The sequence below is a fragment of the Cygnus atratus genome, chromosome 3, assembly GCF_013377495.2.
Source record: "Cygnus atratus isolate AKBS03 ecotype Queensland, Australia chromosome 3, CAtr_DNAZoo_HiC_assembly, whole genome shotgun sequence".
In the NCBI taxonomy this organism is placed as follows: Eukaryota; Metazoa; Chordata; class Aves; order Anseriformes; family Anatidae; genus Cygnus; species Cygnus atratus.
In genome coordinates, this window is record NC_066364.1 from 15,511,800 (window position 1) to 15,538,078 (window position 26,279).

The 26,279-nt window shown below is 41.3% G+C and overlaps 1 protein-coding gene across 1 annotated transcript; it reads right to left on the reverse strand.

Moving 5' to 3' along the window:
- Nucleotides 1–1,400: 1,400 nt before the first annotated feature.
- KCNF1 (potassium voltage-gated channel modifier subfamily F member 1) lies at nucleotides 1,401–2,968 on the reverse strand. The gene has a single exon (XM_035562576.1). It carries the CDS (start codon nucleotides 2,966–2,968, stop codon nucleotides 1,505–1,507), a length of 1,464 nt encoding a protein of 487 aa, XP_035418469.1. The 3' UTR covers nucleotides 1,401–1,504.
- Between the last annotated feature and the right edge of the window lie 23,311 nt (nucleotides 2,969–26,279).

Here is a 26,279-nt window from a genome sequence, read left to right on the forward strand (position 1 = left end):
GAGAGATGCCACAGCCCCATCGCTTGCCCAAGTCCCTGGAAAAGAGTCCCAAGGACCTGCCTGGAGGTGTTAGGCATGATCTGCCCAGGTCATGCTGTATTCCACCTGGACAAGCGGCTGCTTGGCACAACAGGGGACAAATAAGGACAGCCTCCTTAGTCCTTTTATCATCTGGGATCCTACTTTTAATGTACATAAATGCATCTGTGTGCCAGAACTACCCTCCCGATTAAGCCAGTGCAACTCCTAGTTTCAATGCATTTCTCCTGTAGAGAGCCAACCCATTTATTGCACTCATTACTCAAGCCAAATGAAGGCACATGTGGAAACCGCTTGCTTTTGGAATGGGTAGTAGTTATGCACCAGTGTTGATTAATATGCTGATTAATAAGGCAGTGATTAGTTAGTGCAATTACCTCTGTAAACTAACATTCACAGAACCATACAGTTATTGTAGGGGTGGGACGTGCTGAGTTATGTGTCTGTCTTTTGTCTTTAGCACTTTTTTTTTTAAATAACTTAGTACTATGCTCATTTGGACAGATACTTTTAGCATAAATCAGCTGGAGACGATACTACTTCTACTGAAACTATCTCTACACTTATTTTCAAAGAGCTAAACTTTCCTGTTTAGAAGTACCTCAACTTAACTCCTCTATAAACTTCTCGTGCTTTAATAGTGAAGTAAAAATATTACAAATTAACTTACAGTTTTGAAACTTACCTGAGTATAAAGCCTTCCTGAAAGATCCTTGCAACCATAAATTATGATGTTGTATTTAAGCTAGAACAAATATTTATTTCTTTTCCTTCTTAAAGTACATGGATTCTGGTTTACATCATTGCCAAAAAAAAAAAATAGCTTTGGGTACTGTTTAAAGTTACTTTTTTTTTTTTTCTAGAAATAGGAACACATCCAAAAAGTCAACCCTAAGGTACATTTTACAAAAATGAAATGATGCATTACCTGTTTTATTCTGCACATGGTATATGCTCATGCTTTCAATATCTCTAGGCTGAAACTGCTTTTAACATTTTGCTATAAACCTGAATCTATTATGGGTGAGAGATTGCTTTAATTTCTTAGGGAATGGATTTCCTAGCTGCAAAGGCATTGAACACAGCCCGGAAGACATGCTCGGTGCGATGTTGTTCTTTATTGTTATAGGTACAGAGTTCTGGTTTGGCAATGCTGCACATTCAGATCATTGAACATTTACCGGCCAGGAAGGACTTTTCAGTCTCTAAAATGGTTACAAATGGTTTTTGTCAGAATGCATTCATCATAAAGCAGCCTGATTCCAATGGAGTCCTACTATTTTATTTGGGGTAATAACAGCAAAGTCTTACCAACTGCTGATGGAGGTACCAGGGTTAATTTGCGTTCACATTGGAAAAGCAAAGCAGTGCTCCCTCCCAACTCTGACAGATCCCTCGCGTCCTTTCCGTAGCTGATCGTCAGGTTGTCCCCGTCCAGAGCTTAGCGCTGACAACAGCTCACAGTTTATTTGCAGCTTTGAAGCCTGGTCCTATAGTGTTTCTCTTCTGACAGGAGATGAATAAAGGTGTCGCTGTGGGAGACTTTTAGCCTGCTGCTATAAAAAGGACCCTCCTTGTCCTCCCTCACAAGACCTTCAAATTCGCTTTTGGAGCTTGCAGCTTTCCCCTCGGCCGAGTTTAGCTCCATCAGCTCCAATTCGTGCTTGGCAGCTGTTTCTAAAACCCTCTGTTTGTTGTAATACCTGACAAAGTTGTTAATGATGGGGTGGATGGGAAGGGCAATGGCTATCACCCCGCAAAGAAAACTGATGGCAGCATTCAGTTTCCCTAGTGTTGTTTTAGGGTATATGTCTCCATACCCAACTGTGGTCATGGTAATGATTGCCCACCAAAATGACTGAGGGATGCTTTTAAATAAGGTTTCAGGGTGACTTTGCTCCATGGTATAACCCAGGGCAGAAAAGACAAAGATCCCAACAGCTAGGTACATGAGGAGCAGTCCTAGCTCCTTAAAGCTGCGTTTCAGAGCATAGGTCAGAGTCTGGAGCCCCGAGGAATGCCGTGCAAGCTTGAAAATCCTCGCAATCCTCATGATGCGCAGCGCCTGGACAGCCTGCTGGACGTTGCTCAGCTCCATCAGCTTGGCTCCCAGGTGGGTCAAGGTGAGGCTCACATAGAAAGGGAGTATTGCCAGCACATCGACTATGTTCATGAAAGACAGAGCGAAATGGAGTTTATTTGGCGAGGAGATGAGCCTCAGCACGTACTCCATGGTAAACCAGCCTATACAGGCTGTCTCTATGCTGTCCAGGGTCGGGTGCTCCACACGATTCCCCTCTGCATCTGTGACCTGCATGTCTGGGATGGTCCCCACACACATCACAACAGAGGAGATCAAAATAAACAGAAAGGACAGAACGGCAATCACTCGAGCCGGGTAGGACGATTCTGGCTTCTCCAAGAATTTCCAGATGTATTTTTGACATCTTTTCCAGCGACTTTCGGAGGCATCTACTCCCAAGTCATCCAGAATCAGTTGCACTCTTCGGGCTATTTCCTCCAGTTCCTCCTTTTTTTCACTCAGATGGGTTTTGCAGCAGTCATCCAAAAATTTAAGATCCACTTTCCAAAATTCCATCTCGTTCTTGAAGCAGATGGGGCATATTCCTTTCTTCATGTGAATTTCCCCAAAGTAGTACACGTCGATAATGCATTTGAAAGCATCTGGATCTCTGTCAAAGTAAAACTCCCTCTTTCCGGGATCATAGTCATCGCAGAGGGAGAATATGCTATCGTATCCCCCTGATAAGCAGTTGATCAGCTCTGCCAGCCGCGTTTCTGGGTACTGATTCAGGTTATCTCCGTAGAACACCTGCCTCACCCCACCGACATTGACTACAATCTCCGTCTCTTCATTCCTTTCTGAGACATCAGTGTCCACATCTGGAAACTGAGAGTCACCTGCCATTTTAATTGTATTGGATTTTTATCTTATTTTTAGCCCGCTGTTTGGTTTCAAAGCTTTGTGGGTTTAATTTCTCATGAAAGCAGATTGGCACCAGGTCAGCTCTGTTGCAAACGTTACCAGGCTGACCTGGAGTCGTGGTGGGAAAGGCTACAGAAACAAACCTGCGGTCACGAAAGCCTGGTGAGGTATGCAACAAGCTGCAGTGAAAAGACAAGTCATCGGCTGCCGTGCCTGAAAGCAGGAGGTTAGAAAGCTCCAGCAGATTTGAAAGAGAAGAAACCATTCAGCAAAACTCACCCCTCTGCTCAGTGCTCGAGAGTCTTTTCAGGTCCCACTCTCTCTCTAAAGTGCTATTTATTCACAGGTTGGAAGTCACGGCCGAGAAATAAATCCTGTGCTCTGATTAATGCAAAGTGACTGACAGTTCTTGGGGAGACCATCGGCGGGGTGAGCCCAGAGAAAACTGTTGCTGGTTCCCTCTTCGGTGCCACAGACTTCCCTAGAAAGCTGCTTTTTAATTGGGTTCTCTCTTTCCGCTCTCTTTTTACTTTAAGGTCTTCCAGAGTTTGTCTGCTGACTCTCGCACCCGGTCGGTGCAAGTGTGCAGAGGAGAAACTTGGGCTTGTTTTCCCGTTGCTGTTTCCCAACACAATAGGGCTGCGAGCTCCTTTCCCAACCCTACCCTCTTCTGGCCAAACCCAGCAAAGCACCAGCTGCACACAAAGCACAGCTCGGCTATTTATACGCCTGCCCGGCTGTAAAACGAGGTGCTTCTACGCTGCCGTGCACTTGAACGATTTTGTATAATTTTTTATTTTTTATTTTTAGAAATCAAACACAAAGCATGAGGATCTCTAAGTAATTGAGAGCCGTGGTGCAGCACTTCTGCGGGAAAGACAATTTCTTCTGATGGCATAAGTCAGAGAAAAAAAAAATATATGGTGTTTTGGAATAAATACAAAGCATAAATCTTGCTCTCAGAGGAACTCGTGCAAGCCTAGAGTAATTCCCTGTCAGGACACTGGGTTGCTGTAGGTTTGTACCCGTGCCACTAAGAACCGAACAGGGACCGTGAAGTTTTCACTGCAGCGACAGGGCAAAACTTTGTGCATGCTGTGCACTTTTCCCAAAGGTCCGTGTCCTCGTTTTAAGCTGTGTTTTCTGGATCTGCATTCAACTGACCCCGAGGAGTGTCTGAGTGCTTTATGATCCCTGTGATGGCTTCTCGGTGAATGCTGCTTACCAGGAATAGTGCTCTGCACCTTGTACAGCACGTAACAAACAGGAGTGAAAGAGCAAGCACTCCCCTTTCCTTTTGCTTTCTCCAAATTCAGGATCTGATGGACACGTGCTCCCTGGACCCCGACGTGCAGGTAGGCCCATCACCATGCTCTTGTCTTTGCTTTTATTGTCCTTAAATCTGACTGTCCTTTCATTTTAGTGAGTTCGGAGGACTCTGATCCTGCAAACCCCACAGGTGATTAGTGAACTGCTTCTGGCCACAGCAGAGTGGTCAGCTTCAGTAGGTTTTGGCCTTTGCCCATTTACTGGCCTCAGAAAAGCTTGTAAGTGGAGGAGAATAGCGAGGTGCCAACCCAAGTGACAGTTTTGCTTCTCTAGGCTTGTGTCTGTCCTAGGAGAAAGGTGGTAGCTGTGATGTACCCACCGTCATCGTGCCACCCAGTGAGGGGAAGCCTGGGGGGCACCCTGTGCCCTGTTTCAGGTTGGAAATGAGGAGACATTTCTTCTCAGAAAGAGCAGTCAGGCATTGGGATGGGTTGCCTAGGGAGGTGGTGGAGTCACCGTCCCTGGGGGCGTTCAAGGAAAGGTTGGATGTGGTGCTTGGGGACATGGTTTAGTGGGTGACATTGGTAGCAGGGTGATGGTTGGACCAGATGATCTTGGAGGTCTTTTCCAACCTTAATGATTCTGTGATTTCCACTTGTGGGGGATTGATGAGAGTCATGTGCCGGACCTCATCTTGGCATGGAGCATGCACGTAGCCCCGAGTGCCTTAACGGCACCCTGGAGACAGTTCAGGCTCTGGGAGACACACAGGCAAAGCACTGGCCCAGCCCCTTCCAGACCTTGCAGTGACCTTCCTTGTCCCTGAGCTCTCGCAGGAGGGAGGAGAGTGAAAACATGCGAAGGCAGAGGTGAATTCAGGAAAACTGTGAAATACAGGATCAAAGTCCTTTCTCACTGTCTGTCACACATCCGTGCACCAATTTATAGAGCAAAACCTGAAGCCCAGGGGAAGTGCGTTCTTGCTGCTCTGTTACAGCCACACAGTAAATGTAACACCCAGTCACCCAGTGAGGGTGTGCATGAACCATAGCTCCGTCATCTTCAAATGCCTGGGATGTCTCATTCATATCCATGCTGCAGATTAGCACAGAGGACAAGGAACAGTAAGAGCAGAGGCTGGATGCCTTATTCAAGTGACAGTCCCAGGAAAACACCTACCAGCCTGCACCTGAGCCACATTTCTTAGTCCTTGGAGGTCTGTGCCACCTCTGGTGCTCCTGACAGTATGACATAGTGTAGAAATAACATGAGGTGTAACTTGATTTTTTTTTTTCAGGCTCATATATGTTTACTGAGACTTTCAAACTTCTTGGGCCAAGAGAAATACCTAGCAGATCTGGAAAAAAAATAAAATAAGCAAATAAAAAAACTATTTATGGGCTCAGCAGTAAATATTTACCCAGCTAATCATACACTGGAATGGGATTTCCTTGCCCGCTACCATGAACGGTTTAGCTAGATTTTAGCACAATACATTTTAAGATGACAATAGCAGTGACATGCTTGCCCAGGGGAATATGTGGATGAGGTTCCTGGCTACCGGCTCTTTCAAAATAAAGCTAACATTTGGGATAGTTAGCTTTAAAATGTTGTCAGGCTGCATCAGTGTATGGAAACAGGCTCTTTAGGCTCTCAGCCTCAGATCTGACTGCCTCAGACACCTACTCTATGTGATCAGTGATTCATAACAGTGATCTTCTGGCTATTCTCCAGGTAGCAAGAACAAGTCAAGGTACAGTCCAGCATGACCGCCCCGGAAAGCACCACCTTCACTTCCAAAAAATCTTCCCACCACCAGTGTAATTTTACAGAACAAACACCTACAAAATACTTGTGCAGGATTAGCACGCACATTGTTCAGCTTGAAAGGTGAAATCAGCTCCTCTCAAATGATATATCTCAGCACATTCTTGAAAGATTGGAAAGAAACTATTTTTGAAATGCCAGATTATGCCAGTCCTTATAAAGACTTTACTTATGCGGCTGCTAAAATCCTTGTGCTTTATTCTCCCTTGTCTTGCACCTTTTCAGAGCTCTTTACACCTTTCGGCGTTACTGTCAAGCTTTAGCGATCTGGTTGCATTTTAAAATGATCCAAAGAGAGGGTCAGGAAAAATCATAATGAATTAAGATTTTGTTTTTGTAGCTGAAAAGAGCAAAACAAGCTTACTTGACAAATGTTTTTTATCAGATTTATCGCACAGCAGCAAACAACAACTGAATGAATGACTTACAGTAAAAAAATTCTTTCACTAATTTAATTCATTTTTTTATCCATGAAAATAGAGCTTCTCTGATCTAATAATTTCAGTAGATAATTAATGCCCTGCAACTCATTTAGGAGCAGTTTACTTCAAGTATTAGGGCTTCAAAATCCAAATTCTGCTGATTTATTGGGACTGGTCAAGCCATGCTCCACCTCTGCTGGAAGCAATGAGAGCTGGGAACTGAATTTCTACAGGCCAGATAAGAAACAGGGGAGTGGCTCCTTTCAACATCGTTTTTTTGTCTCAGAACAACCTGTGCAGATGTGCTAAGTTTTGGCGGTGGTTCTGACTCGTTCCTTCAGGGAGAAGGAGGGTGCTCAGCTGGACCTCAAAAACTGCAGCCTGAGGGAAGGGCTCGGGAGAGCAACATCCTGGATTGCTGGGTTCTCCTGGAGGGCTTGGGCCCCCAGGGACCTTGTTCCACAAGGTGCAGGGGAAGCTCTGATACAGCTCCCCGGCAGCACCAGGTCCTTCACCCAGTTAGAGCCTCCACCACTGGGCTTTGGGCCAGTCTTAGAAGAGAGCTTACTCGTCTTGTGGTTTGGTCTAGCTCATTCTGTGATCCCAAAGCCCAGATGGATGATGCACCCAGCTGCTCCCCCATGGAGCTACGGGCAGTACCAGTGAGTGAAGGGGAGCCAATGGGTGAGAAGCCAGCCCTGGGGAGATAACGTCAGAGTCCGTGTGGAGAGGTGAGCTCAGTCACCTGCTACCACTGGGCACCTTCTTTTCTGGTACTATGATTTCCAAGCCAGACACAGTCGTGTGGCCTTCAGAGACTGCAGAACTCACGGCAGGTTTGGGATGATCGTGGTTCCTACTCTATATAATCTCCATCTACTCAGTATAACCCCTTCCTACTCAATATAACCACACACTTCTGCTTCGTCATGTATGTTTTTCAAAAAACGCCCACAAGACTGGAACTGTGGTGGATCCAGCAAGAGACCTCAACACCTAAAACACAACTTGTTTTCAGGTAGAATCATAGAATAATTTAGGTTGGAAAAGACCTTTAAGATCATCAAGTCCAACTATCCACCTAACACTACAAATCCATGCTAAACATGTCCCTAAGCACCACATCTACCTTTCTTAAATACCTTCATGGATGGCTAGTCCACCACCTCCCTGGGCAGCCTATTCCAATGCCTAGCCACCCTTTCCGTGAATAAATTCTTACTGATATCCAACCTAAATAAATAGATGCAAACCACGGGAAGCTGCTCAAGACAAGTGCATGTCATGAAAATACCATAGAAAAGTCAATCAGAGACCAAAAGAACAGAGAATGGAAATGTCTTAGTCTTCCTTCTTTCCTTGGGGTATTCTGGGGATAAATATTGCAGCTGCACAGACACTGCTTTGATGGCAGATAGCACAAGGTTCTGTGTAGGGGAAGCACCATATAATTACTTCACACCAATTACCAGAAACGAGAGGCAGATAATCCAGAAGAAAAAGGATCAATTAACAATATCTTCTTGGGCTTTGGAAAGAGCAGATCATCCAGAGCAGCTACTCTGATCCCTGTATTACAGCTGGCTTTAATAAGAGGAGCTTGAAAGACTGCTTTCAAAATTCTTCAGGGTTTCCAAATCTAAGACGGCTTCTAGCAGTTAGCAAAAAAACTCTCAGACACCACTGACCATCCAGCATGTTCTCTTTGGAAAATGAATCCAGCTAATGCAATGTGCTGTTTTATTGTTTGTAGCCTACTATAGCAAATCCATTTTCAAATCATATCTTCTTTTATCCTTACAGATTGCTCTGCGATAGAGCCGACCATTTTAGCTCTCTATGAGAAAAAGTCATGTTGCCTTCCCTTTCACCCAGGGCCATTCCCACAACACCAGAGCCCAACCCCATACAAGTACCCACCACATCTGAAGGACAACAGTACACGACTTGCTTTCATGGATGGTAGCACCATGGTGTGTGGGGGAGAGGTGTCTTGTGGGCACACTCTAACAGGAAACCCTCCTGACCACTTGTGATCTTGTGTGTGTGTGTATATAGCCATAGCCTAATGGAGGGAGCCTGAGCCTCAGCATGAAACACATCCATCACCAGCAGAAATTTCTGGCAATGGGTGAGTCTTTCCGATCCCTTGATATGGGAAAAGAAGGGCTCCATCAAATGAAAGCAAGTGAAAACAAATCTACATTTTTAGTACACCTAAAATGTATCTTTCAGGTTGATATGTCAAAAGCAAGAGATTATGAACCGTCTGAACTGAGATGGGTATCTCAGAATAACTTCACCTTATGCATCTGGCTTTATGTGTCCTTGTCTCCGGCACATTCACATATTTGTCCATGACTATTACTTCAGATCCAACAAGTCCTTTCCTAGTTTCTTTTCCCTTCTCTTAGGTACACTGGTTCTTTTTCAAGTACAAAATTTCTACATACCCAGCCAATTTGTTCTAGCAGATCTTTTAATTAATTCCTTATTAAAAGATGGGTAATAGCTTGCTGTAAATTTTAATTGGCCTTGCTTTCCATTTGACTTTAATGAGTCTATTTTTGCATACAATTAAACCTGCTTTAAGTGACCACTCAGGGGACAAGCTAAATCTCTGACTTAATGTAAATGGCTTTAAATAAATAAGATGCAGCCTCCACTGCAAGAACCTAACAGCTGCGTTCAAATTAAGCATATTGGTGAATCTTGAATAGGATGAAAACTGGAGAGGCTGTAAAACTTATAAAGACCATGTCTTGTTTTCAGTCACCATGCTTTAAGGAAGGACTGAAAGTCTGCTTTCTGCTCTTAGATACTGTCATCAAAAGCTCTCAGTTATTATTATATCTCCCTTTGAATGTTGCACTCACACAGAAAAGAGAAAAAGTAGGTGACAAGACTGATCTTACAGCTGCATAGACAATGGCTTAAAAATTAAAAATTACTCAAGCTAGGATTTTTCTGGCATTTAGTGTCCAAAAATTGTGTGTGCTCCTGTAATTAGGGGCCACATCATAATGAATATTCACAAGGCAGGTGGATACAACTTGTACGCGTGACCTCAGCTTTGGCATCTTCCAGTTTATGAGTGCTTGGCTCTGCAAATCTGCTGGTGACTTTTATCACGACATGCTGCACGATTTCTCAAAGGACCCGTGTTGTGCTGGTGTTGCTGCTTGCCAGGCTGACCAAGGGCATCCCAGCCATCCTCAAAGAGATGCAAACGTTACTGGGGTGCATGCAAGACTGCTCTTGGCAGTGGCACTGGTGAAGTGACTGGGCTGGCTTTCCGAAAGGTGCATACTTCCATCACTACTGACTCGTGTAGTTCACAGTATTTGACTCACAGGAAAGACCAGCATTGTGGTGACAAGGAGGGAGGTGGCAACAGGCAGCCTGTTGGCTATGGTTCAGCAGCTAAGATGAGAAGTCAGTTTCTAAGTCCTGTTGGGCAACAGGTTGGGAGGGATCACTATGCTTCTATTTGAATATGATTGCTTTAAAAAAATCCAACTCCACTGCCTTTTACTGTGTTTGGAGTTTGAACAGTGATTAATAATTCTTTGCCCAAGCTATTGCTCTTAATTCTGCACAAGGAGAGCATGTGTAATGGCTTAGTGTGCACCATTTCACAATAGAGGTTTTTTATATGAACTAATATTTTTATTGTGGGCAATCAAAATAAGGAATATGATCAAATAATTTTCAGTAAACATAATCAAAAGCACTCTGATTTGTGTGCTTAGAAAGCAGGAAAAATAGGAAAACATTTTCTAGTGTGAAGAAGCTGTAAAGGAAACAGTAAAAAACGAAACAAACAACAACAAAACATGGAAAACATTTCATCAGTGTGCTGTAACAGTAATAAAAAATAAAATACTTTCATTGATCTTAGAAAACATTGCAGCACTGAGGAAAATACAGGTTTCAGCAGAGCCTGCAATTCTCACAGGCTCTTGTGAGTATAGTTATAATTTTCCTTCTTTCAATGAGCACACTGTGTTACAGGACACCAGAAGATGAAGGTCTATAGGCAGTAGTAGAGGCAGAGTTCACATCTTCACAAATATGAAATTACCCTTGCGGTACCCATGGAGGAGTACTGTGAACATTTTACTTCATTAAATCCTGCAGGACTGAGAGCTGTTGCGGGATGCCCTGGAGCACTTCATTGATGCTTTCCAGCTGCTGGTGGCACAGTTGTCTGCAGGAGCCCCCCCCACCTGCAAGCTCTTCAGGCTTACTCTCTTGGTCAGCAACCAGCACAGAGATGATGCCCATAGTCCCAGCTGAAGGCAATTTGGGACTGGAGGAGGTGGTGTCACCACACCAGCTTCCTGCTTGCACAGCTTGTGCTGAGTGGAAGCATTAAAACATGCAAATGTGGGGTGATTAAAGTTGTTTTTTTATCAGTGAACCTTTGCATTGTAGATCACACAAAGAGGAAAATCAAACTTGGTTTCCCGTAGTGCCTAATGACTACTTTGAAAAGCATGGGGGAGCATGTGCTTACACTTGTTGCCTTTGAAAAAGTCCAGATATCTGTGTGAACCTACCCTGGAAAACTGATTTCAGCATCTCCATTTTCCCTCGTGTTCTTTAGCTTTACTGAACAAAACAGTTTGCTGAATTCAAGTGGAATTTAAAGGGAATTTTAAGTCAATCCAAACTACATTTTCTGAAGGACAAATGGTGTGTTAGAAATAATTTTCTGACCTTACCTTTGATCTACTATTGACCATTGGTCGAGTTGTTTACTTTCTTGCTATTCTCCTTCAGCTGTCTGGCAACACATCGTATTTCTTCACAGCTTGCAAACAAGTCAAATCAAAAAACACTTTTAATTTGGCAAACAGATTACAAATACATTTTTATATTATCTGAATGGCTCTAAAGCCAACCCACATGTTTCTAAGTGATTTGTCTAGACAATGGGTGAGTCAAACCTTTTATCCTTTCTGTTTTACACAATAATCAGTTCTGCTCAGTTAAGATTTCATTTTACTTTACCAAAAATGAATGCCTTTCATTACTATGTGCTGTTTAATTTAACATTGTATTGACGTTTTGCATACTAATTCACTTTGCTCAGGGTAGAGTCACAAGCCTGCTCGAACAACGCAATACACACAATGTAAGTTCATTGTATGTGCTCGTAGTGTCCTCAAAGACGAGATTATAAAATTCAAGATATCCTATTCAAAAAAAAAAAAAAAAAGGCTAAGGAGATGAAAGGAAGTTCAGTGATGAATGGAGAGAGCTGCTGCTGAACCTTCTCTTTATTGCCATTCTGTGACATTTTCAATTGTTCTGTCCAGATGAGTAATGAGGACTTCATCGCTTTTGCTAAGCTTCACTGTGAATTGCTGGTGGTTAATCTCAGGACAGTCAGGGCTCCCAGTCCTGGTGACGGGAACATTTCAACTGCCCTCTGTAGTTGCAGTGAATTCTCTTGGGTGACCTTGAGAAAGGGGTCCCTGCGTATACCAGCAGCGATATGAAATCTTCCCTTAACAGCAAGCATCTCCCATGTGCTCTGGCCTCAGTTTTTTCTCCTCTAATTTTTTTCAGTAGGTGTCCTGGTTTCAGGTAGGACAGAGTTAATTTTCCTCCTAGTAGCTGGCAGGGTGCTATGTTTTGGATTAGGATGAGAAGAGCGCTGATAACATGCTGATGTTTTAATTGTTGTAGAGCAATGCTTACACCAAGCCAAGGACTTTTCAGCTTCTCGCTCTGTCCTGCTAGCGAGCAGGCTGGGGGTGCAGCAGGAGCTGGGAGGGGACAGACCCAGGACAGCTGACCCAAACTGGCCAAAGGGGTATTCCATACCATCTGACGTCATGCTGAACAATATATAGGGGTGGCTAGCCGGGGTGGGGGGGCCGGCTGCTCGGGGATAGGCTGGGCATCGGTCAACGGGTGGTGAGCAATTGCATTGTGCATCACTTTGTACACATTATTACTATTATTATTATTATTATTATTATTATTGTTATTATTTTCCCTGTCTTAATAAACTGTCCTTATCTCAACTCACAGGCTTCACTTTCCCGTTTCTCTCCCCCATCCCGGAGAGGGAGGGGGGAGGGTGAGCGAACGGCTGTGTGGTGTTTGGCTGCCAGCCGGGCTAAACCACAACAGTAGGCTTCTGTGCACAGTTAGTGAGACAATGAACTAATAGAGCTGAAGAGCAATGACCCACCTGATCAGGCTTTCCACTGTTACATTTTGCCACAAATCACTGGGACACATGCCATACATGAACATAAAAATTCCTATCCCAACTGAAAGTTTGTGATTACACTGAACATCGTTTCATAGAACCATCCCAGTTGGAAAAGACCTTCAAGATCATCAAGTCCAACTGTCAACCTGACCTACTGAGTCCCATCACTAAACCCTGTGCCACATCCACACGTCTCTTGAATACCTCCGGGGATGGGGACTCCACCACTTCCCTGCACGTCCCCTTCCAATACTTCACCACCCTCTCCATGAAGAAATTCATTCTTTTTTTTTTTTCTAAAATTCACCTACATCAGGAGAGAAAGTGTAGTGCCTTCTGCTTGTCAAATCTGAAATGTTAGCCCAATTATGTTAAATACTCCAGTATTTGCCTAGTCTTATAAAAAATATCTCAAATCTCTAATCAATTTCATCAGATTTCCTTTAGTTTGTAATAAACACAGATACAATCATTCAGAGTCAGGTGCTAGTTGCAAACATCCCCATAAACGTGACACGCATGCATAATTATCAGTTCTTACACATCCAAATGGTATGGAAATTAATTACCTACACCTGGAAATGGGCTTTGCAGCTTAAGGATGAGATTTTAAAAGCCAATGGCAATGACTCATCATAGGGATTTTACCTTTTATTCATTTGAGAATAGATACAGTAATGTTAGCACCATGAATATCCCAAATAATTTATTGATAATCATTACAGGTCTAGTTTCTTCTCTTATATTGCTCTTTCACTGGTGTACTGAAAGCAAAATCAGGTCTTGCATGTTTTATAATTTTTGCAATAAATTACTGATGTATATGCGCAGAGAAATAAATCATTACATCTCACAGCTGGGGAACTAGGACGCTGCTCCCCATCTTCATGGTCTGCTTGACATTTCTGTTTCAGAGCTTGTGACAAACCATTTAGTAATCAGCCATTTAGCATTTCTTCTTCACTCATCTCTTGAAGTATACTTTTTCTTTGTCAGGATTGATTAACATTAATTAATTTTAACTAGACTAGTACAGAAAACTGAATATTTTCTAGGAATTTCTGATATTCTGACATTTCATTGAGGTACAAGAGAAAGAAAAAAGGCATGTTAAAAAAATCTAAATATAGGACTATCTTTAGGTTAGCAACACTGAAATTTTAGATTATGAAAATATTTATATTCTCTATGCTAAATATATCATGCTAATATTGTGTTATAATAAATACAATGCAATTAGTGCAATAGAATTTCTAAATAAAAAGAAATAAAATGACAAATTCAAATTAAACATTTTAGCTACCATGATAAATGCATTATGACACCATGGAAACAGTTTCTTTCCAGATGAGGATATATCTCAATTAAGTGCTTTTACTGCAAATTTTGGCAACTTTCAATTTAACTGAACTGTGTTTTCTAATATCAGCCTCCTCTGTCAAAAAAATTATCAGTTTTATTTCCAATGTACAACACAAGTAATTCTAATTCTCATGCCATTCTTTGCTTTTCTTTAGCAGACGCTTCCTCAGAAATTAGAAACGATAGATGGGATTTGTAAGAGAAAAAGATACTTTCTGGACATTCAGCCCAAGGGCAAGAGAAAAAGTCAACATCCTCCACATGGATATTTACTGGCTGTCGTCTTTATTTTCTTTGTAGCCCCTCTCATCTTATTAAGCTTGAATCCTCTTCAGTTGCTCCCCATGTGTACATTTTTCTAAAGGAAAGAACATCCTTGATAAAACCTTTGGGAAACCCAGGGGTGTAATGAAAGTGCTCTTTCTATTGATCAAACAGTAACAAAGCTCATCCGTTCACCATGCGAGGACTGAGATCTCGAAAGCAGCTGGAAGTCTGTAAAACACCATAGAGAATAATTTATTTTGTGTCACTATGTAATGAAAATTAGAAAAGGGATCTTAGAAAAAATCCTTCTGCTGCTACTACGACCAGTTTCTAACCACAGCACTGTAATATTAGCGCCAAAAATTTACGGTATGCACATGATACAATGGCAAGCCCAGAGCACAAAAATTAATTGAGATACCTCATACATGACATATCTCTAATATTCTGAAACACCTTGCATGTTTTGTTGTTGTTTGTTTCTTTTGTTTGTTTTGTTTTGATTTGATTTGATTTGCATGGGGCAGAATTGTCCACAACTTCATATCACTTTAATAGTGTGTGTCAGACATGATGTGTATTTGAAGCTTCTTCTGCATTCATTCCTCAACATACACCTTGACTATTAGCAATGGGAGATCTGAATCCTGCTGTTAATTCCTCCACTTTTTTTCTTTTCCAAATTTGTCTGTGAAGAAGTTGGCACTTACTGTTTTTTGGACTAAACCCAAACATTTTGTCAAAATAGGATTTTTTTACAAACATAAGATATGTGATTTTTGCACACATAGTGGAAAAAAAATTGTTCTCTAAATGAGTCATTACTTAAATTACTAATGATCCTGTTAGTAATTCCACAGGAATTCTGTGTTGGGTTAATCACTGATGATACTAAGCTGGCTTTCAAATACTGCCAAAATTTCTAACTGAGTGTTTCAAAAGTCGAGTAAACATTCTGTAGACTGTAAGTACAGAATATAAACATAAACGGGAGTATCAATCAGCCTGACAGCAATTCACCTGGACTTGCTGCGTATTTCAAATAACTAAGAAAGTGGCGTTCTCTTATGTGTTTACCATAAACTCATGACAAGACTTCTCTCAATATGAACACGGAAAATTATTGCAGTCATTTTGCTTTTTCTCCTGCTCACAAACAGCTTGCAAGGTGATCCTAGTTTCCTTCAAATGTTTTCCTTATCCCTACTTATTATTATTCCAGAAAAGAGCAAGAAGCAACCAAGAATGAATAGCAATAAGGAGCAGAGACAGTATGTTCATATGCTAATGCCTTTTATCCACATGATTACTTGCATTATTTTTTGCATGAATAAAACCCACTTCTTTCCATACAAAGAAAAGTCATGTGAGTGTGTGTCTGCAAGTAGTAAAACAAGGGGGAGACGTAAGGGTGATTCCAGTAGCTCTGTGGAGGCAAGGAGATGTGTATGAACAAATGTCCCTAAGCCCAGCACTAAAACTACACATTTTATAGTAATTGAATCATTACAAATTCAAAGTCATGAGGCTGATCATGAAAATACCCATCCGCAGTTACACCTGGGACAGCACAGTACCCCCGGGGATGCAGCCAGCCTCATAGCCTTTGCTGGGCTCGTGATCCAGTTCTGCAACGTCCAACTCTGCAAGGACTCATGTTTTGCCACTGTTCCTCATTTTATGTCACTATGATCATAAGAATGAGCATCAGGATATATTTTCTGTGATGCAATGTTGCTGTGTCTCAAGTTTCCCTATTTGCTCTGCACACTGAACGAGTCTGCCTCTACCCCAGAAGGAAAAAGAAACCTTTATTTTCTTTTTTGCAAGTAAGTGGATGAAGTCAGAAAGGAGTCTTGGCCCAGTATTGTGCTTGTCCTTTGTCAACACCTGGAATCCAAGCCAGGTCCACTACTGAAGTCACCAAACCTGTCGCCATCCAGCCATCTCACAGGAGTGTCCCCATTCTCCACCAGTCTTCGCTGGACTTTCTTGGGGGAAGTCATCACATCTGCCCAGGGAAGGAGAAATCACCAAAATAAACACTCCTCCCACACCTCTCTCATCTGTCTTCCCACGCACAGTGGGCATCAGGGAAAGGATTTTTCTTTTGTTAGATTTGAAAAGTTGTTGTGTGGTTTTTTTTTTCCTTTTTCAAAGCACAAGGATTGATACTTACTGTCAGCTGTGGGATGTTTCAGTCAAACAAAATAGCTTTTGTTGGGGTCTATAAATAACCTTACTGTTTAAGTGAAAAACATCAAATATGCGTTTTGTCCTTCCCAAAATATGTATACTTCTTACCATTAAGTGAACAACTTAATGCTATCTCAAATTAGCCATGTATTTCCTAATGCATGTGTGGTGATTAGCTTGAAATGCTAGCTTGAATGTAAGAGATTTCCTTTTTTTTCCAGATTAAGATTGAAAAGTTTTTCTTCCATAAGAATATAAATCTATTTATTTGGTAATTGCTTTATTTATTTACTTAGGTTACATGTTCTAATCTTAGCCTTTTGGAAGAAAATCTGCGGGTGCACTAACATTAGCATAATGATGTAGCTTTATTTTCTAAATCCTCCCTGAAAATTCAGGTGCTATTGTCTCAGGATTTCTGTAGCACTGGAAATTCCCCCAAAACATCACAGGGTTTCATACACCACATCCTCACTAAGAGAAGGATGTTAAATGTCCAGTGTTGAGGGCAATCAGAAAGGCATTCTTAGGGGAGGCACTGAATGCTAAAGCTGTTTTGAAAGAAAGAAAAAAAAAAAAAGCATTAAGCTTTTCTAAATAACCTGTTGCTGCCATGTCATGCTCATTTAATTTCTCTATCAGATCATGAAAGTTGATTATATCTCTTTTAGGTTGCCTTGGACTGTGAGGCATGCAGTGAGTAAGGGGGAAAGTGTTGATTGCATTTGTTCCTGGAGCAGCGACTTTGAGTGTCCTGCCACTGCTACCATATCCACCTGTCCCTCTGCAGGGAGTCCCAATCCTTACAACAGCATGCAAAAAACATAGTTTCCACTGCAAATTCCTGCCAGAGTAGGAACTGAGAAGTGAAAAAAAAAATAAAATAAATAAACCTTTCCCTGTTCGATGGTCTCTGCTCCCTTACACTGATTTAGAGCTGAGGGGATGCACAGAAGAATGCTATGAACTGGCACCACATATTTTTACCACTATCCCTTCCAATTAGGAATTTTTTTGCCACACTGATATGCTCCTGCCACTCCAAGTTTGAGCACAGACTGATAAAATTCTGATAAAAAGCTGCATGTTACCAGTATGATTAGAACTTCGTATACAGCAAATGTTCTTTACACTGATACAATTGCAGATGGGGAGGAACAGTGTCACTGAAATTCCATTTATGAATGGTTAAAGCAGATTAATTTCCTAAATTGTTGGTAGTACCAAATTTTAATCCTGGAAGATGTTGCTTGATTGCCAGTAATTAAAGCTGTCTGTGACCAAAAAATAAACAAATAAATAAGTAAAAAAAAAAAACCTAAATAAAATAAACAATGAAGACGACACCTTAGTTTTTGACATGAACTGGGATTTGCTCCTAAGTGCAGCTACTTTGATCTCAAACCCAGCACTTGGGTAGAGCACCTGCCCACTCCCCATCCTCACCTCAACACCTGACTGGAGTCAAGCACAGTAACAGCTACTCAAAGCAACACTCGGCTTAAATATGCTGAGTTCTGGCTCACTCATGGAAGAATCACCTTTTGGTGCTTTCCTACCTCGTGTTTCCAGTGGACCACGGAGCACTGGATGTAGCCCTTCTGCTCTCAGGCTTGCTTTGCCTGCCCTCCTGCATGCCAAGGCCATGGTTTTCTGCAAAGTTTCACCCTTGGCTTCAGCATCCTGCTTCATGTTGCATGTTTGCTAGTTATAGTGAGGTGTCCAAAGATGCTGGTTCAAACTCATGGTGAAAGGCAGAGGATGGAAGAAACAAGAACAGAGAGGAGCTGACAGCTGTCTGTAACTTTACCGCAATATTACCACGCAAAAAACGTAACCGTTCATCTTGCTTTATCTGCCAGAACCAGTTTTATAGTCTCTGGAGGCCAGAGAAAGGGATCAGTGGGCATTTTCTGACAAATTAGATTCTCTTAATCCACCAAGAAACATCTGGTTTTGGAAGCAGATCTTCATGCTGGTCTGTAGTCAAAAAGTAAGAGGTCAGCTAGCTCGTTACAATGCTCATGATTAAATAGCAGAAATACCACTTGCTGCATAGCAGACTTCCAGTTCCCACACGCCAAGTCCATCCCAGTGACCTACACACTACTGTTGTGTTCAGAAATTAAAAAAAAAAAAAATCTAAAAGAAATTTATTCCACAGGTTGGCTTGTAAGCAGTGGTAATATCCTTTATTATCACAAAAGACATGCCTGGGGGGGAAAACAAACAAACAAACAAAAAAGCTATCTCAAGCCTTTAAATTAGGCCCTTGATGAATGTTTCTGATCTCTTCTGTACTCTAAAAATTTTGATTTTATCCCAAATGGCATGAAAACATAGTCACATCAGATTCACAGTCAAGCTATAAATAACAAAGTCTGATGAAAGCTTTTGAGATGCTCACCCAAACTGCTGGATCTGTTTCATTCAGCCATCCCTTATGGCTGTGTTTTGTGCCTCTGTAATTGTGGGGCATCAGTCACTGTGATACTGGGTGCTGGCCAAAAAACAAAGACAAGGAGCATTTGGACTAGTTATTCCCATTAAAATGAAAAGTTACTTTGTCCTTCCAGATGGCTCCCAAAATCTTAGCAGGCTCCCTCAGCTGCAATACCTATGCTTTACCTCCTGGGCTTCAGTTATATTACAGATTCTTTTTTTTTTTTTTTTTTTTTTTCTGGACTTTTCAGGTTCTCAGGCATGCTGCCATTTTCTGTTACTTACACACAAATGCCTCTACAAAAACCGTAGTCACCAATCTTAACACTCCTTGGAGCTGTAAGAGAACTTTCATTCCAAATTTTGAATTTCAGCAAAGGTATTACACAAAATCGTTTGAATTATTCAGAACTATTCATAACCAGTGTAAATTCCCAGTATAGGTTCTCTAGGCTCTGTCTAGCTTAATTAAGAGTGAATCCCAGCAGACATTGCAATTAAAATGAGGGAGTAAATAGGAAAAGTTAAACAACCTGTAAATTCAAGATTAATAAAGAAAATTCTCTGTATCTTCCCCAACATTTATTTGAAAGCATTCACTGTTGGGCTTCACTTTATGGTTGCCTAAATTCCTGCTGTTAATTTAGAACAATCTATGTCATTACAGGTAGTACCAATCTTTATGGTGATACAACAGGAGTAGATAATTCATAGCTAGCTGGACAGAGTGAGAAAACCAGTGAGTTATCTGATGCGTGAGCTCCCTGTGACATAGAAAGCTGGAACTACCTGCCTTAGGAAGTGTTCTCATTTTGTCTGTGCTGCAACCAACAAGATAAACCTCCTGGCCACCTACCAGTGACCCTGCCGGGTCCAAGACACAGGTAGACATCTGAATTTGGGTGGCTCTGTCTCAAAATGAATCCTACCACCTTTGGCAGTGTCAAGGAGAAATGCAGGACTTTCCTGTCCAGTTGGGTCAGGCACTGGGGGACTGTTTAGCTCTCAAAGCTGACATCCCAGGGAACTGTGAGGCACAGCTGACTGCAAGGAACAGCAATTAGTGTTATCGTCAGAATATATGCCAAACAAGCAAAACATTTAGCAGCTGCCATAAGCAGACTCTAGAAGCAGAATCTTTCAGAAAATGTAAAGTAAGTGTTACCTACAGTATGCTGACTGAAATAGAATACCCATTCATGAACAGTCTTTGGCTAAGTGCTATATAGGATAGAGTTGAGCAATCACTGAAAGCAGTCACACAGGAACATTCCCCTTTTACCTTTAATAAGATCTCTTCTGATCCCATTTACTGGGATGTTTACTTGTGCAATGTCTTATTCATTCAACTCCTATGCAGACTCAAGTCAACAACATTTTTTATTTTTTTTTAACTAACTACCAAAATACAAGGTTAAATGCTTATTTTCACATGCTTGGCTATTAAGACTTCAGCTTCTCTGAGTCTGATTCCTTTCCTTGCAAGTAAATAGCTTTAACTCCTTCTGTAACTTTTTGTAAGTACTAAGAGGTACAAGGAAAACAAAGGTGCCAAGCTCATGTTTAAAGAGCTATTTGACTAGCATGTCTATCCTGATAGCTTTTTTTAAACCACATATAAACATTTCCCCCACCCAATTTTCCTGTCTGAATTAGTATATTTATGTTTAAGAGTAAGTATGTGCATTTGTAAATACACGTTCTTGTATCTTGTAGCAGGGCTGGCAGTGCTCACATACATTGCAAAGGAATATAGTATGTGGGTGGCAATTTTCTCCAAACATTTTATCAGGCAATTTTCAGACAGCTTGGATTACAGATTTTCTTACCTAGCTAAAGAAGAACAACAATAGTGCTATTAAAGCTATTAAAAGATAATAGCTGATACCTACAGAGCTGGAGAGGGCTAGGAAGGTGGGGTAAAAAATGGTTTTGGTTTAGGCAACTAGAACCTAATCCTGTAATGTGCTGAGCTACCTCAGCTCTTCTTTCAGCAGAGTGGAAAGAGCTCAGCACCTTGCAGCCTAGGCTGGCTGCTGTAGATAAATTTCAGTTATCATTGATACATAGCTGGTTGCAGCAAATCTAGGGAATGGTCCTGGCTTAAGGGTTAAAAGGCTTAAAACGCAGGCTTTGTCTATACAAGGAAGGCGAGGGAGACCTGTTGGGTGCAGACAGGTCGGAGATGGCTCTGACCACAGATCCACATCCCTTCAAGACTGGATGCAAAGCAACTCAGCTGCAGGGCCTGAGGCCAGCCCAGCTATGTTATCCTGGGCACCAAGAGGATTTTGCATGAGCTGGTACATCTGCAGGGCACAACACAACTTGACCTTCCTTTCAGTTTATGACTTTCTGTGGTATTCTCCTCTCACTTTAACCTACTACCAGTAGTTGAAATAAAGATAAAAATGATTCATCCACAATGATAAAGGAAAGTAGTCATGGTCACCTAAGAAAGTGATGAGAAGAACTAGATCATGATCCTCCAGGTCTCAGGCTTAATCAGGTGGTGGCTCTATTTCTAAAATGTTCTTGTTATTTCTCACTAATTTAGATAAAATAAAGATATCCGGTTATCAGACTTAGTAGCAAAGAGTTACTTTTGCCGATAAGAATGGTGTGAAGGAGGCTGCTGGTTTTGGTGTTTATGAAAAAGGAATTCTCAGACAGGGAACAATAGTTTCCTACATTTGATTATCAAAATAACAAACACTACAGATCTGAGGAAGTGGGGGCATAGAGTGAAAACACTGATCGTGAATAGAACTTGATCAAGAGGGAAAGGGAAAAGCCCTGCCACATATTTCAGCCAATAAAGCCATTACACACTTCAGCCTGGAAATGGTTGGCTTGTAGCTTCTCAAATTCTGCCATTGAAACTAGGAGCTTAATGCAGTTTCTCGTATAAAGGCATCTACTGTTCTTTGAGATGACCAAGGGTCATCCCCTCCTCTTGGACCAGTCCAGAAGAACCTAGATCTTGGGTTTGGTCATACCTACCAGCACATATGTAGGTCTCAGACATCATCAGGCACATCACTGGGCACAAGATGCCAATGTCTAGCAACTGAAGGCAGCCCTAAGAAAGCACCGGATGGATCCTACTTCTAGCTCTGCTACAAATTTCCTTCGGGACCTGGGTTAAACTCTTAAACTAATGTCTGTAAAGACAAGCAATTTCCCATTAAGCTCCATGGGAACATTGATTTTTAAAGGAGAATAGGTGCCTGTGATGGGATTCAGCAAGCTTAATTTAGATATCTTATCTATGCCTGCATTTTAGATGCTTAGTGAATCAGTCCTCCAGAAATCCAGGCAGGCAGGATCTTCCTTTGAAGACATCTCACCACTGACTGCATAGGAAATATCAGATCTTTTTTTAGGATGACTGGTTTGCTTTGGTATTTAAGATGTAGCACTTTAGATGTCTGCAGTTAGATAAACTGTATTTCATAGTTTAGGTATCTTAGTGGATGCAAACTGCATAATTTAATTTTAACAGGATTCACAGACTTTGTGGTCAACTTGTACATGCATTTCTGGGTAGGCTGTATGTAACTATGTTAGTTTTATGTCCACATGTCCATCTAAAAAAATGTCACTATTCGGACGTACAGATACCTAGATTACAGGAAAAATATCAGTGAGCGTAATTTATGGCAGGCCATTGAAGGCATTAGCATTAAGGTGAACAATCTAAGTGATATGATAATATTTGCACAATCTAATTGCAAGATAAACTAACGTTTAAGAAATACACAGGTCTTAAGATGGAACATGAGCCTTTATCTGCAAATTATTACTATAATTTAAAAGTACCATGTAATATCAAAAGACTTATTGTTTTATTTATTTTATCATTCTAATTCAGAAAAACGATATATGCTCCATGTCTGATGGAAGCAACATGAAATTTTCAGTGTGCAAAAAAGATCAGTTCATGAGCAAAGAGCAGACTGAAAGAATATAGCAGAAATAATTCTGTGGATTACACTTCATATACACTTCTGAGAGAACCACGATCTTCTTCCTGGAAATATAAAACAAAGACGAGATTCAACAAATAAATTTCCCAAAGTGAACTGGTCTCCTACATGTACCTGAAAGTTCAAAAAAGAATAAAGGATAATCATAACTGTCGTACTGAAATTTCCTCCAACATTGCAGTAATCACAGCTGAAAGATGTGACCACTTTATTCTCCATACTCTTATTAAAAGTCATTGTTCAGCCTATGCAAGTACACTAATCTTCAAAATCTGTGAGTGGGATTCATCTCACCTAGCTTTAGATGTTTGCAATGTCGACAGCTACATCTGAGCCCATCGCCTTTGGCTCACTTTGTAGTCAAAGGAGAGCAATAGGCAATCCAGGGTGCAATTCAGCTGTCCTATTTAGGAGGCCTAATTTTAGGTTAAGATGAATCACATTCCAGAAGTGTCTACATCGCTCTATCGACTAGAAAGGGAGATGTGAGATTTCTGCATCTTATTTTTCCTCTGCTTTAGAAACCTTAAATCTTAAAGCTCACAGACATGGTTCTAAAATGTGTAAACAGGGAGAAAAATTAAGTCAAAAAAAAAATCTTAAGGAGGCTGGAACAGCTTCAGAAGACTGAAAGCAACTTTGAACCTGGCTCAATCAAAAGCTAGGCTGGCATTTAGCATCATACTGGCAGAAAAGGGAATTCCACCTGAAGAGCCCTGGAGGGGATTAGTTTATGCAAAGGCTTCTTGCTTGGCAGGGAAGCTCTGCCCTTCCCCACATCATTGCTCTCTGAGCTCCCAGCTCTGCCAGCAGCAATTTCTGCTTCTTTCTCTGTCAGTGACAGGCGTTTGGGATGAGGAATCAGCTGAACGGGAGAACAAAGGGCATAAGCAATCAAAGCCCTTCAGGATCTCACCTGGCAAGTTTCACGTAAATCATTTTCAGGTTCTTCAGTCTAATTGCATTGGCCCGATTCTCTTCCCCAAGATGCTCCTATCTTAAGTAGATGTAAATAAGAGGAGAGTTGTGCCTATTTTTAATTTTTTTTCATGCATGAGTTCTGCATTGTATATGGAAAAAAAAATCCCTGCCTCTTTCCTTTCTTCAGGTATACATTACAGGGGAAAACTGTAAATAGAAGAAAAGGGTCGAGCATGTTCCTGTGGATGCTGCATGATGTATCCACCTCTGTGCATGGAAGGTGGAGGTGATGGATGATGCTACATATCTGGCACTGATGGACAGTTAGGAGAAAAAAACTGAAAGGCCAGGAATTGCGTAATTAAGAGTATTCTTCGGCTACAAGTAAGAAGCACCAGTACCCTGCTGCTGGGTGATTTGGTTCTAAGTGGTAGCTCTGCTCCTGTCTTTACCAGGCTATGCCCTTTTTATGAGAAATAGGCAAATACGACTGAGTTTTACAAATCAAGGTGTGTATTTACATTGGCTGACAGCATTGCAGTTCCAGCCTGCCAATGCTGAATGGGAGACCTGATGTGAAAAATAGATACTGCAACCCCGTCGAAATCAGGGGAACTGAGGCTCTTGCAGCAATAAGCCCAGAACAGCAAAGAAACACTTGACAGCTTCTAGAAGAAAAAGTTTTTGCTCATGCTTTTATTCTTCTGCAACCAAAATATACAAAAACTTAAATCATCAGATACAGAAAGTACAACTGTCAGTGATAAATGCGTCTCCACCTATCTTGTTTTCATCTTATCTTCTAAATAGCCTATTGTATTTTATGACCTTTCAATTACAAGTTCCTGTTATTCTTTGAATTGCTGTAAAACTGAACAGCCTCCATATGTTCAGAACAGCTTGCAATTAGTGTTCCCTGAACTTGGAAACTGAAGTCTATTAAAAAGATGGAAATATTAAAGCATAGCATCTGGGGAATGGCATATGTCTGTCTCGCACAGTGGCCCTCAGATGCCAGGGTCAGAGACTCCCAGCTATCACAGAAAAGAGCTTATGTGATCACCACTCAGCTGCAGAACTTCAGAGAACTTTCATATGTTCTTGGGAACTTTTTCACATTTAGCTTTTACACTTTTTTTTTACAGTAAAAAGATAAAGAAAATGAAAATGAAAACCCCTAAGGTTTGCTAAGTTATAGCCACTTACCTGGAGTTCTCAGTTAGGTTTATAGGCACAGCCCCAATAAAACTATGAAGATGTGAATATGAAAGCTTTAATCCAAACTCAGATTTTATTTTTTTACTATGCCAATTGTATCATTTTCTGAAGTTTCCATCAAACCAAGGGCCTGCAGGAGAGCCATTTCTGCTTGAATATATTTTTTGTTCCAACTCATAAAAGTGTAAGGAGTGTTCTTGAAGGAAGATGAAGTAGAATACAAATTTGGGGCTTATCTTTCTTCCAGAAATGAAATGAAATGGATTGTATAGTTTTCCTCTTCATATAGATGTCAAGGCAAGCACAGGTCTCTATTTTATCCAGATTCCCATTTGAACAAATATGTTGGACAAGCTGAGGGCTGTTTTCCATTTTAATAACGAATGTTTGTCAATAACAAACTTGTATATGAAACAGGAGCTTTTCAATATGTTATATGAATCAAGGTAACTGAAGCATAAAAATTGCTGTTAACAAGTAGACACAGGGCCACAGATGCTAGCAGATCTGAAGTGCTGAAGTCATCTGAAGGTGACCCTACTAAAGTAAAGAAATCTAAATGATTCGTATTGCTGCGTACAGGAAAACACATCACATTCAGCTTAGTGCCTTCCGTGGCTACCTGAGGGATGCATTTGGCCCAGAGGCTGGGATTCAGCTCCATGTGTAGACACCTCTACTCCAAGTATAGGTGTTCATAGATAGGGCAGGTGGCTAAACAGGCTAAACACTGGAGTCAGAAGGGGTTTAAGATAGCTGCATCATACCATGGGCCTGGCAGATATGGCAAATGCGCTAAGGCAGATCTGCTCCCTTCTTCAAGAGCTGCTGAGGCCAGGACGATACCTCAGGACATCTCAAACAGCACTCGAAACCTATGTTTAGGCAAATGAATGTAGTTTCTTAGTCAAAACAGTCAGTGATGCTCAACTGAGGAGATGCGCACGTCCTCTTTAGGATGGGATGAGTCACCCCCTATATCTCTTTGAAGGCTTGAGTAGAGTATCTCACTGCTCATTACAGTAGGATCTTAAACACCTGGTGTATGCGAAGATCCCTGCTTTTAAGACACCTATGTTTATGTATCTAAATTAGTCAGCTAAATTAATCCAGAGATGCATATTTCTTTCCACTGAATATAGAGAAAG

Excerpts from the sequence above, each read along its gene's own strand:
- KCNF1 (XM_035562576.1), bottom strand. The coding sequence starts at position 2,968 with ATGGCAGGTGACTCTCAGTTTCCAGATGTGGACACTGATGTCTCAGAA.